General features: G+C 49.5%; 1 protein-coding gene across 1 annotated transcript; it reads left to right on the top strand.

Annotated features, from left to right (window-relative positions):
* Positions 1 to 4168: 4168 nt before the first annotated feature.
* On the top strand, positions 4169 to 6352 carry LOC119306181 (peroxidase 57-like). The gene is made up of 4 exons (XM_037582481.1): positions 4169 to 4644; positions 4743 to 4922; positions 5096 to 5258; positions 5696 to 6352. The coding sequence occupies exons 1-4, from the start codon at positions 4414 to 4416 to the stop codon at positions 6103 to 6105; spliced, it is 984 nt and encodes a 327-aa protein (XP_037438378.1). The 5' UTR covers positions 4169 to 4413; the 3' UTR covers positions 6106 to 6352.
* The last annotated feature ends 7993 nt before the right edge of the window (positions 6353 to 14345 follow it).

Genomic DNA, 14345 nt, shown 5'->3' with positions numbered 1-14345 from the left:
TATTGAAAGTGGGAGCAATTAGCTAGAGTAGCTCCGTGCAGAGCATTGTAGACATAGAATTCGCAAAATACTTACGGATCTGTATATGACATACCCGTTGACTAAGATTTTCTCACAAGCAAAACATGATCACACCTTAGTACTCCTTGGGTGTTAATCACATAGCGATGTGAACTAGATTACTGAATCTAGTAAACCCTTTGGGTGTTGGTCACATAGCGATGTGAACTATGGGTGTTAATCACATGGTGATGTGAACTATTGCTGTTAAATCACATGGCGATGTGAACTAGATTATTGACTCTAGTGCAAGTGGGAGACTGAAGGAAATATGGCCTAGAGGCAATAATAAAGTTATTATTTATTTCCTTATATCATGATAAATGTTTATTATTCATGCTAGAATTGTATTAACCGGAAACATAATACATGTGTGAATACATAGACAAACAGAGTGTCACTAGTATGCCTCTACTTGACTAGCTCGTTAATCAAAGATGGTTATGTTTCCTGACCATGAACAATGAGTTGTTATTTGATTAACGAGGTCACATCATTAGTTGAATGATCTGATTGACATGACCCATTCCATTAGCTTAGCACCTGATCGTTTAGTATGTTGCTATTGCTTTCTTCATGACTTATACATGTTCCTATGACTATGAGATTATGCAACTCCCGTTTGCCGGAGGAACACTTTGGGTGCTACCAAACGTCACAGCATAACTGGGTGATTATAAAGGAGCATTACAGGTGTCTCCAAAGGTAGATGTTGGGTTGGCGTATTTCGAGATTAGGATTTGTCACTCCGATTGTCGGAGAGGTATCTCTGGGCCCTCTCGGTAATGCACATCACATAAGCCTTGCAAGCACTGCAACTAATATGTTAGTTGTGAGATGATGTATTACGGAACGAGTAAAGAGACTTGCCGGTAACGAGATTGAACTAGGTATTGGATACCGACGATCAAATCTCGGGCAAGTAACATACCGATGACAAAGGGAACAATGTATGTCGTTATGCGGTCTGACCGATAAAGATCTTCGTAGAATATGTAGGAGCCAATATGGGCATCCAGGTCCCGCTATTGGTTATTGACCGGAAACGTGTCTTGGTCATGTCTACATTGTTCTCGAACCCGTAGGGTCCGCACGCTTAAGGTTTCGATGACAGTTATATTATGAGTTTATGAGTTTTGATGTACCGAAGGAGTTCGGAGTCCCGGATGAGATCGGGGACATGACGAGGAGTCTCGAAATGGTCGAGACGTAAAGATCGATATATTGGACGACTATATTCGGAGTTCGTAAAGGTTCCGAGTGATTCGGGTATTTTCCGGAGTACCGGGGGGTTACGGGAATACGGGGAAGAGTATTGGGCCTTGATGGGCTTTAGTGGGAAGAGGAGAAAAAGGCTGCGCCCCCCCTCCCCTCTAGTCCGAATTGGACTAGGGAAAAGGGGGCCGGCCACCTCTCCTTCTCCTCCTATTCCTTCTCCTTTCCTCCCCTCTTGGTGGACTCCTACTAGGACTTGGAGTCCTAGTAGGACTCCCTATCCTGGCCGCACCTTTGCCTTGGCCGGCCTCCTCCTCCTCCATCCTTTATATACGGAGGCAGGGGCACCTCTAAACACACAAGTTGACACAAGTTGATCCACGTGATCGATTCCTTAGCCGTGTGCGGTGCCTCCTGCCACCATATTCCTCGATAATACTGTAGCGGAGTTTAGGCGAAGCCCTGCTGCTGTAGTTCATCAAGATCGTCACCACGCCGTCGTGCTGACGAAACTCTTCCCCGACACTTTGCTGGATCGGAGTCCGGGGATCGTCATCGAGCTGAACGTGTGCTCGAACTCGGAGGTGCCGTAGTTTCGGTGCTTGATCGGTTGGATCGTGAAGACGTACGACTACTTCCTCTACGTCGTGTCATCGCTTCCGCAGTCGGTCTGCGTTGGGTACGTAGACAACACTCTCCTCTCGTTGCTATGCATCACATGATCCTGTGTGCGCGTAGGAAATTTTTTGAAATTACTACGAAACCCAACACCATGCGCCAAGGAAACTTGGGGAGGGAAGAGTCCTCAAGGGGGAAGGCACCTCCGAGGTGCCTTGGGGAGGATGGACTCCTCCCCCCCTCTTGGCCGCACCCCTTCCTTGGAGGAAGGGGCAAGGCTGCGCCTCCCCCCTCTCCCTTGCCCCTATATATAGTGGAGGGGAGGGAGGGCATCCATATCAGAAGCCCTGGCGCCTCCCTCCCTCCCGTGACACCTCCTCCTCTCCCGCAAGTGCTTGGCGAAGCCCTGCAGGATTGCCACGCTCCTCCATCACCACCATGCCGTTGTGCTGCTGCTGGATGGAGTCTTCCTCAACCTCTCCCTCTCTCCTTGCTGGATCAAGGCGTGGGAGACGCCACCGGGCTGTACGTGTGTTGAACGCGGAGGTGCCGTCCGTTCGGCACTAGGATCTCTGGTGATTTGGATCATGACGAGTACGACTCCTTCAACCCCGTTCTCTTGAACGCTTCCGCTTAGCGATCTACAAGGGTATGTAGATGCACTCTCCTTCCCCTCGTTGCTGGTTTCTCCATAGATAGATCTTGGTGACACGTAGGAAAATTTTGAATTTCTGCTACGTTCCCCAACACCCTTCCCACGGCAAGGAAGCCCTTGTTGGTGCTACTCCAACTTCTAGTTGTGGCCGGATGACGGCGTTCTCGAGTGTCGTTCCCTTCTTGATGATGGTATCATCGAGGCGATGTCGCAGCTTCGAGAATAACCTTAGATCCATGTGACTGGATGATGGAGACTCTTTCACATTGTCTATCTCCTTGGGGGCATCGGCAAGAAAACTTGTGAATGTGGCGGTGAAGGTGTCAGGGCTTCTGGCTGGAGGTTGGTTGTGAGGATGAAGCTACACACAACAATGCCCTGTCTTGATGGTGCCCTGCTTTGGGTGGTTGAGGCATGGTAGCGGCGATGCATCATGGTGGTGTGGTGTTGACGAGGTGTTGTGGATGGTCGATCCATGGATGCCTACGTGTTGTTCGCGATGGCACATCGTGCACATGGTGGTGTAGTGATGGCTCGTGGTTGTCTAGGCTGGTGGACATTGTCAGATCTACCACCGACATACACTTGAGTCTGAGGAGAGATCGCTGAAGCGTCTCTAATATGAGATTTGGCGGTGTAGTCTTATCTTGCCAGTTTGATCCGCGACCTACGTCACACATGCGTCGACAAATATTCTTGGCTCCATAGACTACTCTTGGTGGTAGGCTGCTTGCCTGGAGTGTGCATGATTTTTGTTATGTCCATGCCTGGATTGTGTGCGCTTGCATCATTGACGTCGGGTCTGCAACTGCTCGGCGTGGATCACTGTACCTTTTTCACTTTCCCTTTTCCCTTTTCTCGCGCCTAGCAATAACTTCGGTCTTATACGACTTTACTCTTTATCGGCATGGTCACTTGTGTGTGCGCGTTGATATTGACTACTGCATCCTAGTCATATAGAGAGTCAGTGTGTGCTAAGTATATTTGAATCCCTTTACAATGTGCTACATTGAGAAATAAAAACGGAACAAAATGCTACTCCCTCCATCCCATTATGGGGCCATAAGTGTCAAAAACGCTTATTACGGGACAGAGAGTAATGACGAAGCCGTTGGTAGCTAGTACTCCCTCCGTCCGAAATACTTGTCATTAAAATGGATAAAAAAAGATGTATTTAGAACTAAAATACGTCTAGATACATCCTCTTTTATTCATTTTGATGACAAGTATTTCCGTACGGAGGAAGTACTAGTTAAGGTGCACCGGCAAGAGTTTTTTTTTTTTGTGTGTGTGTGGTGCAGCCTGTGGGGTGTGGGCACGTGTGGCCGGCACGGGTAATGAGGCCTCGGCATCGGCAGTGAGCAGGCGCAGGATCCGAACGCTCGCGCACAACTCTCCACGCAATCTCACTGGTCACACCTGTCCATCTCACTGGTCCATGATACTACGATGCTTCCTTCTTCTCCCCTTGTACTTCTTGTAGCTACAAGTAGTAGTACGTGTACTGTCGGCTACTACATTGCTCGATCGTCCTCCACACGATCCAACCTATATAGCCGTGCCACCATTCTGCCTACGGCTTCGCGAAGCCTCGAAGCTTGCACAGTCGTCGAGTCAGCCAGCCAGCTAGCTAGCAGCTAGCCAGTACAGTCAAGTGGCCACCCCCATCTCCCTCCCTCCCCCTCTCTCTCATTGCTGCAGCTGCTGCGCATAGCTAGGCAGCAGACGCGCTCGTCGTGCTCACCCTCCCCCTCAGACGAGAAGCTACACATCGGCGGCAAGAGGCGCACTGCGCCGCCGGACCGATATATCGATCGACCGGAGAGAAGCAGAGGGAGAGGAGGAGATCGTTCGATATATATCCGATGCAGCCTGCCGGGTCCGCCTCCCGCCTCGCCGTGCTGGTGGCTGTGGTGGTGCTGGCGTCGTCGTCGGCGTGCTGCCGAGCGCAGCTGGCGAGCAACTACTACGCCGGCAAGTGCGGCAACACGAGCGTGGAGGCCGTCATCCAGAGCGCCGTCCAGGCCCGCCTCGTGTGGGACAAGCGCATGGTCGCCGGCCTCCTCCACATGCTCTTCCACGACTGCTTCGTCCAAGTAAGCAAAGCATACATACATACTGCTCCTTCTTCCACGATTTCTTCTAGCTAGTTTGCTCACCTCGTCGGCGGCACAATGCATGGATGGGTGGTCAGGGGTGTGATGCGTCGCTGCTGCTGGACGGTCCCAACACGGAGAAGACGGCGCCGCAGAACAGCGGCATCTTCGGCTACGACTTCATCGACGACATCAAGTCCGACCTCGAGGCCGCCTGCCCCGGCGTCGTCTCCTGCGCCGACATCATCATAGCCGCGACCAGGGACGCCATCGCCCTGGTACGTTCGTTCGCTACCACATTGCTGATTGCGCAATGCAGACGGTGACGATGTCAAACCTCTTAACCGTTGGCTTGGCTACCATGTTACTGTTCGCTTCTCCATTTCCATTGTTTATTCTAGTTCTTTCGTTATCAGTATTTGACTATTGGCACATCGATCGATCATCGCAGTGCGGAGGGCCGAGCTATGCGGTGACCCTGGGTAGGAGGGACGGCATGTTGTCGGTGTCATGGATGGCCGGCGACCTGCCGTCGCCCCACGTCGACATCACCACGGCGATAGCCATGTTTGCCAAGAAGGGCTTCAACAGCTTAGAGATGACCACCCTCATGGGTACGCATCGACCCCGCCCTTTCTCTCTTCATCAACTATCTTGGTTTACCCTTGCCACTAGCAGTCCTTTGCCCTAGCTAGAACAAGGCATATTCCATGATGCATCAACACTTGGAATGTCACGTATTCCAGTGCTGATACATAAAAAAAAAGTTCATGTAGGGAAATGCATATGCATAGGACTAGTTAACCTTTGTACTCGCCGTGTATCTAACGTCTTTTTGCTTAACCTAATTAGAACAGTATTCAACTAAGTACCTAGCTAGTGTGTGTATAGTATTCTGCCGTTGATCGAGATCTGAGGCACATTGGTAAGCGGGTCAAGTAACAATCGCACACACAAATTCCCATGTCAAAATTTCAACTGCTGTAAGAAAGGAATCTTACAATAATCTGAGCACCTCCATTGCAAGATACTTACGTGCATGCATGTGCAGGCGCGCACACGGTGGGGGTGACGCACTGCTCGGTGATCGAGGACCGCCTGTACAACCACAACGGCACCGGCAAGCCGGACCCGTCCATGGACCCGACGTATGCGTGGGTCCTGACAACGTACGCGTGCCCCAAGGGCCAGCCCTTCGACAACATCGTCTACCTCGACGACCCCTCCAGCATCCTCATCTTCGACAAGAGCTACTTCAACCAGATCAAGAGCCGCCGCGGCGTCCTCCCCGTCGACCAGGCGCTGGGCATCGACCCCGCCACCTCGTGGATGGTCGAGTTCTTCGCAACCACCGACTTCTTCCCCGCCATGTTCGCCCACTCGATCACCAAGCTCGCCGCCCTCGAAGTCAAGACCGGCACCGCCGGCGAGATCAGGAGAAACTGCCGGTTTACAAACTAAACTAGAGATACAAGTTTATTGCTATAGACACCACAGGACCAGAGATCCAAGAGATGGAGAGTATACATGGCCATTTGAGACGCCCAATTGAGATCCATGCACATTCATATTTTCCCCCTTTTTGTCAAGGATCGCATGATTCTACCATAGTAGTCGGTCCACCTGAGTAGCAGTACGTAATTTTGTTGTGATTCTTTTGTACGTGGCTGGTATAAAAATAAGCATTCCATGATGTGACAAGACTTTGTTTTCCCACAAGATCATCATACAATACAAGGAGAAAAATGAAATGACTTTCCTCTCAAGAACCAATTAACAGGGACTCTGCTTGGCATGACCGCACGAGCTAGCCAGCAATTACTGAAGGATCAACACCAGCGACATTTTTTAATTCAATTCGATTAATTAGGAGTAATGTAGCCACATTAGTCAACTAGCATCTTGAAGAGACTGAAACTAGGAAGCACACAGAATATGGGCAGAGTGCATCCCCAGAGGCCTTATTTTTGCTTTCCCAGATGCTATCTAGGGGATGCAAGAGGAATCTTCACGCCGACGCAAGCCACTTTCTTATTACGCGCGTCTGGTCCAGGCAAATTAAGCCAACTGGACTGAAACCCTAAAAGAAGGGGCAATTGAACTGAACCATCACGCCCCGTCCAGCTTGAGCTACCCCAGTAGATGGATACACTGTTTGAATTTATATATACGCTCTTCATAAATAATTCTATCTGCATAATACAATGTACTGTATTGTCATGGTAGGTATAAGAAAAACCAGAAGGTAACATTCCCTGGCACAGATACATGCACAAGATCGACATTGCTTCGAGAACGGTCAACACAGCTAGCTAGGTAGCTCAAGCTCCAGCTGACCGAGAAGGCAAACAAGTTGATATCGGAGCTACAATAGTATTTGTTTCTCTTCTCACAAACTACGTACCATGCATGGAAGGTAGTATTTGTTTCCAACTCGTGGAAGGTAGCTTCTGTGGTTGGCATGATTAATTCATGGGTTCATCCCATGACTGCTTTTGGCCGAATGCAGATGCAGAGGCTGGGGCATACCCCTTTTCGAAGAAAAGAAAAAAATCCCATGACTGCCATGTTCAAGTAACGTGATTTGACTTGCATGCAGTTAGGGTTCGGTCTTGGGGCCGGGATGCATCATGCATGATGCCTCAAACTGGCAGAAAGGGCAACCGTACAAGCATTCAGTCTAGCACGGCCTGGCTACAGGATGCACACAAGCATGCATGCGGACCAGATCATCGAGGAGCCACTAAGCAGAAGCTAGCACATGTACTATTGTATGCACTCGATTGATCATGTGCACATCATGCATCTGGACTTTCTGATCCAGCATGATTAGGTCGAGTTATACAAGTGATCGCATGTTCAGCTACATATAGAAAAGGCTTCGTGTGCTCTCCCCGACGACTTGACTTTCGTCATGCAACGCCGTGCCCGTGTCCACTCATGGAAAGCTAAGTAAGCTTCACCCATCGATGTAATTTTCACTGCGCAAGAAAAGAACTTAAACAAGATTCCTACACAAGTAATTTTGGTTGAAGTTCTTGAACTTTAATCAAGATTAATTCCTACGGAACTTCGAGTCCGGCAGCTATCTTCCTCCCTGGAGTTGGACTTCAGTAGAGGGATCAAAGAATCGGTATCCATCACCCCAACGAGGTGGCTCGTAGAACGACGGAACTGCAGGCGAGGCCCGCTCGAGCACTTCTGGCGGTGTGTCGTGGCGCCAATCCGGGCGGCTGCTGCGAAGTCGGGAGCTGAAGGCTCAAAACGCCCGCGTCATTGGCCCGGTAATGGATGCTCCCTTGGGCCGGCCCTACCAAAGCCCGATGCAAAAAACTTAGGCCCAAGCCCGGCCCATCACATAAAAAGTCCGTCGGGCCTTGGACCGGGCCTCTTCGTTAAATTGAAAATACGACGGGTCCGGCCCGACCTGACCATCGGGCTCAAAATCTAGGCCCAGGCCCGGCCACGGGCAAGGTCGGGTCGGGTTTTTTTTCAACCGTGTCGGGCCGTCCAGGCCGGGATGCCCATGCCCAGGTATACTCTCACCAGGGGCAGAGCTACAGGGTGGCCAGTTTCAGATCATCCTAGGGTTTAGGGTTAGAGCAAGTACAATAGGTCCTAGTTAGCTGGCTGCAAGCCATTCCACGTCATTGAAATCTTAGCTGGAGGGAAGAGAAGAGAGGAGAGAGAAGGGAATGGGCGCTTCACGAACAGCCCGGCTACAGCACAATAAACAAGAAGTAATAGCCTGCATGCAGCCCGTGTGATAGCTTTAGGCTGGTGTTTGTTTCTCCCATCCAATCACGTTAGCTCTTTCTATCTTCTCCACATGCAAGCAGTTAATGCTATAGTAAGCCTTGTAATTAATCTACAGCCAACTTATTATTTTAGTCTACTTTTATGGAGGCTTTGAGTGACATGGCACTACTATAGAGCCGACAACGGGCTCTTCTATTAGCCATGCTCTTATGGATATCTGGGCGAGAGAGAAAAAATATGGCCCAATAACTGGTTGACCTAGGAAGAACAGAGCCACGCCCTCGTCCACCATTGACATCGAGCAGAACAGCCGCCTCCTCCCGACACCCCACTAGTAGAAAAGGGGACATCGGTTCCGGTTCGTAAGGGCCTTTTGTCCCGGTTCTTGAACCGGGACTAAAGGGTCGTTACTAATGCCTCCCCCCTTTAGTCCCGGTTCTAACACGAACCGGGACAGATGTGCTTCCACGTGGCCGGTGCGCCGAACCCAGGCAGGAGGGCCTTTGGTCTCGGTTGGTGGCACCAACCGGGACCAAAAGGCATCCACGCGTCAGCATTTCAGTGGCCGTGGTTTTTTTTTAATGGGGGTGGGGTGGGGGTTTTGGGGGGGTTAATTTAGGTGTTTCATATATTGTGTTAGCTAGCTAATTAATAGAGAGAAGTGTCCTCTCTTATGTTCGTGCTTGGTCGACGCTACGTACTGTACATAGAGAGGCCCTCGACACACTAGCTAGTAAGAAAATGAAGGGAACCATTAAGTACAGAAATTCGTCATGCATACCGAGAGAAGTGATCGATCGACCTCTCCTTCTCCGAGAGATTGGTCGAACAACAAGTTTTCGTATTATCTATCCGACGCTACTGGCTACATACATATACAATATGTAAAATCTCTTACAATCCCCTAGCAATGGAAATCAATTTTCACAATGATATTCCCCGGCTTTATTGATGACGTGGTCAAGAAAGAATCCCGTCAATTCCTCTTGAATTGCTTTCATGCGATCTTGTTCTAGGAGTTCATCTCGCATCTGCCACGTCTAATTTGAAGAAGGGGGTTAATACATATATGAATGAAACTCAACAGAAATGATGGTGTAATAAAATGAAATTATGAATATTATTGCTTACGCACTTCATATTGTCTTTTAGAGTAGCCCCACTTATTTTTCAAAGTCGCGTTGTAGATGAACTCGCACACGTAGTATCCACAGAAATCATTCCCTTATTCCTGCCACAATCACTTTACGAGAAATAGAGGTCAATCAAACTGATAATGAAACATTATAAATGGCATTGATAAAAGTACAGCTACAGAATCAACGGGAGATGCGCGCAACTAGCTAGCTAGTAATACTTACTTTCGGGTATGTATATCGCAGCTCCTTCGGCAGTCCCGGAACTTCTGCGGTGAACTATTTCCAAACCCTGCAAGACAAAGAAAATAATTATTATTATTTGAGATATTAGGAAAGGAACAAAAAGTTGCCGATATGGTGCGATAAATGATCGATTGAACTTACTTGTTGAACATTTTAGTCATGTCCGCATAGGTTTGGGATCTTTTCGTCTCGAGTCTAAGATGTTTACTACTCCCCGCTCAAGCTTAATCTCCAGAAGAACATAGTGAAATCTGCGCACGCATGAATAACTCATCAATTACATTACTGTAACCTCGCTCGAGTAATAAGGGAAACCGAATATGCACACGACAGTAACACTCACTTGAAGTTGTAAGGAAAGAGTATTAAATCTTTGTTTTGATTTTTGATCAACGATTGTAGCAAGTACCCCTCGGCCTCTTCGGCGTCCTTTTCAACCAGAAATTCATCTATGATATTTGTGTTAATAAACCCAATATCATACATTTCTTGTTTTTTGCACTCGACGATCTTCAATCTGCATAATATAGTAAGGATAATTAATTATAAATACATGCAATGAAAGGGCCGAGCTATATATAGAGACTTAATGATAGAAATAGTACTTACAGACAGTAGCAAAAGACCGTTAGTTTATCGAGGGCCTTTTGATTGAAGAACGCGAAGGACTCCTCAAATGGAACAGTTAACAGATCAGTTCCAACGAGGTCGTGCTCCTCTTTAATATTCAGATACAAAGCATTCGTCCCCTCAGACTCTCTGCAGGTTTTCATGTACCAATCATGGAATCTTCGCATCATAGTTGTTAGAGATTTTTCATCTTTGACGAGAGGCTTCCCGTACTCGTATCTGTGTTCGTCCACCTCCAAGAAATCTGGAATTTGATCGTCAGGCAAGTAATCTCCAAGATTGCCATAACCGGCCACCGTCCCTGGAGCATTAGCGACGATGTCGCCGCTAGACACATTGAGCGGGGGGCACGATTGGTTTGCTTGTTCGCCGAGCTGGTCAATTTTTTTCGCAGCTGCTCGTTCTCTTGACTTTTGATGTCTGACAGTACTTCCCGACCGCTCCGCTTGGAGATATGTCTGTTCAGTAATGTGCTCATAGTTGGTTCTCGGCGGAGACTTTGCCGGTTTCCTCAGGGCATCGAGAGTGCGCCTTGCTTTCACCGGATCTACCTTCTCCTCCGGAGGTGGATGTATCTTTGCTTTCACCCCTTCAAAAAAGTCCTTCATGTGGGTCCGCACGATCGTCGTGTTTTCCTCCTCGGTCCTCTCGTACGGTAACTTCTCTAGAGGCTTGAGAGGTGGACCGTATCTGTATTGCCTCCCACCTCTGCTGGCTGTACTGCTAGACGCTGGAGCAGACGGAGCGGCTGTGGCGTCTGTCTTCTTTCGTGCTTGCTTACGAGGCAGAGGAGAAGGACTACGACACGCCAGAGCAGCCGGGGCGGCGACGAGTCTCTTCCGCTCTTGCTGGCGAGGCGGAGAAGGAGGAGGCTGCTGGCTGCTTGGGCGCGCTGGCGCAGGCGGAGAAGGAGGCGGAGTGCCACCACGCGCCGAAGAAGGAGGAGGCTGCTGGTTGCTCAGGCACGCCGGCGTAGGCGGAGAAGGAGGCGGAGTGCCACCATGCACCGGAGAAGAAGGAGGCTGCTGGCTGCTCGGGCGCCGGCGCAGGCGGAGAAGGAGGCGGAGTGCCGCCACGCGCCGGAGAAGGAGGCCCAGTACCCTGATCGACACTCGCCGGAGGAGGAGGCGGTGGAGGAGGCTAAGTGTCCTGACTCGCCGGAGGAGGAGGAGGAGGCGGAGGTGTCCAGTTTGGAAGGTTGATGAGCTCCTTCCGCCATAGGCATGGAGTCTTCAGAGCAGAACCCAACCTAGTCTCCCCTTCACCGGTAGGGTAGTCAGGCCGGAGGTCCTCAAATCCCTCCGTTATTTCATCCACCATCACCCTGGCATATCCTTCTAGAATCGGCTGGCAGTGAAAAGTTGCGCCTTTGTGACGCCCCCGATTCAATCGTACATTAATCATGCACGCAAACGTGTACGATCAAGATCAGGGACTCACGGGAAGATATCACAACACAACTCTAAAAGTAAAATAAGTCATACAAGCATCATATTACAAGCCAGGGGCCTCGAGGGCTCGAATACAAGTGCTCGATCATAAGCAAGTCAGCGGAAGCAACAATATCTGAGTACATACATAAGTTAAACAAGTTTGCTTTAAGAAGGCTAGCACAATCTGGGATACAGATCGAAAGAGGCGCAGGCCTCCTGCCTGGGATCCTCCTAAACTACTCCTGGTCGTCATCAGCGGCCTACACATAGTAGTAGGCACCTCCGGTGTAGTAGGAGTCATCGTCAACGGTGGCGTCTGGCTCCAGGGCTCCAGCATCTGGTTGCGACAACCAGGTAGAAGGGAAAGGGGGGAAAGAGGGAGAAAAGCAACCGTGAGTACTCATCCAAAGTACTCGCAAGCAAGGAGCTACACTACATATGCATGGGTATATGTGTAAAGGGCCATATCGGTGGACTGAACTGCAGAATGCCAGAATAAGAGGGGGATAGCTAATCCTGTCGAAGACTAGCTTCTGGGAGCCTCCGTCTTGCAGCATGTAGAAGAGAGTAGATTGAAGTCCTCCAAGTAGCATCGCATATCATAATCCTACCCGGTGATCCTCCCCTCGTCGCCCTGTGGAAAAGCGATCACCGGGTTGTCTGTGGAACTTGTATGGGTGTGTTTTATTAAGTATCCGGTTCTAGTTGTCATAAGGTAAAGGTACAACTCCGGATCATACTTTTACCGAGGGACACGGCTATTCGAATAGATAAACTTCCCTGTAGGGGTGCACCACATAACCCAACACGCTCGATCCCATTTGACCGGACACACTTTCCTGGGTCATGCCCGGCCTCGGAAGATCAACACGTCGCAGCCCCACCTAGGCACAACAGAGAGGTCAGCATGCCGGTCTAAATCCTATGCGTGCAGGGGTCTGGGCCCATCGCCCATTGCACACCTGCATGTTGCGAGGGCGGCCGGAAGCAGACCTAGCCTCCCTAATACAAGAGCAGTCGTTCCAGTCCAATCCAGCGCGCGCCGCTCCGTCACTGACGTCAAGAAGGCTTCGGCTGATACCACGACGTCGAGTGCCCATATCTTTCCCGTGTAGTTGGTTAGTGTGTATAGGCCAGTGGCCAGACTTAGATCAAATACCAAGATATCGTTAAGCGTGTTATTATGAAGTAACCGCGGACGCCGACCAGGGCCAGGCCCACCTCTCGCCTAGGTGGTCTCAACCTGCCCTGTCACTCCGCCACATAGTAATAGTCGGGGGCCGTCGGGAACCCAGGCCCACCTCTACCGGGATGGAGCCACCTGTCCTTTCAGCCCCCACATCGGAATCACTTGCGGGTACTCAATGAGCCAACCCGACTTTAGTCACCATCTGTATAGTACGTATATATGTATAGTATATACCCGTGATCACCTCCCAAGTGATCACGGCCCGATAGTATAGCAAGGCAGACTGACAAGAATGTAGGGCCAATGATGATAAACTAGCATCCTATACTAGGCATTTAGGATTGCGGGTAAGGTATCAATGATTGTAGCAACAATGATAGGCTATGCATCAGAATAGGATTAATCAAACAGCAACATGTTACACTACTCTAATGCAAGCAGTAGAGAGAAGAATAGGCGATATCTGGTGATCAAAGGGGGGCTTGCCTGGTTGCTCTGGCAAGAAGGAGGGGTCGTCGGTGACGTAGTCGTACTCGATCGCATCAACACCGGTCTCAGGGTCTATCGGAGAAGGAGAGGGGGAAAGGAAGAGTAAATACGGAGCAAACAAAGCATCACAAAATATAACAAGGCAATACGCGGTGCCAGGGGTGATCTAACACAGGGATAGGTGGTACCGGCGAAGGGGGAAAACATTCGGGAAAGTATTCCCGGTGTTTCGTGTTTCCGGACAGACGGACCGGAGGTGAAATGTTGCAGGTTCACTATGCTAGGGATGTGTGGCGGACGAACGGGCTGCATATTCGAATTCGTCTCGTCGTTCTGAGCAACTTTCGTGTACAAAGTTTTTTCGTCCGAGCTACGGTTTATTTTATATTAATTTTCAAAGTTTTAAATCACAATTAGAATTATTAGAAATTAATTTAATTCGAAAATGTTTATTGCGTCATCGTGACATCAATAGTCAGCGTTGACCGTTGACCGGTCAAACAGGGCAGTGGGGCCCATCTGTCATTGACTGTTTACCTAATAAGATAATTAAGGCTAATTAACAATGTTAATTAGATTAACTAATAGGATTAACTAAGATAATTAATTATCTTAATTAATTAATTATTATTATTACTATTATTTTTATTCTTCTTCTTTTTTCTCTTTTTTAAAAAAAGTTCCAGGGGGTGGGGCCTGCCTGTCATTGGCCCCAGGGGGCCTAGCGGGTTCGGGCGCTGGAGCGGACAACCCGCGAGGGCGACAGGGAGCCCCGCCCAGAAGGGTGCGGTCGCGCTGGCGGGTGCCGGGCGCGCCGGC

This window comes from Triticum dicoccoides, chromosome 1B (genome assembly GCF_002162155.2).
Source record: "Triticum dicoccoides isolate Atlit2015 ecotype Zavitan chromosome 1B, WEW_v2.0, whole genome shotgun sequence".
Classification (NCBI taxonomy): Eukaryota; Viridiplantae; Streptophyta; class Magnoliopsida; order Poales; family Poaceae; genus Triticum; species Triticum dicoccoides.
The sequence above is the reverse complement of the archived record's forward strand: the minus strand, read 5'-3'. Positions and strand labels throughout refer to the sequence as shown.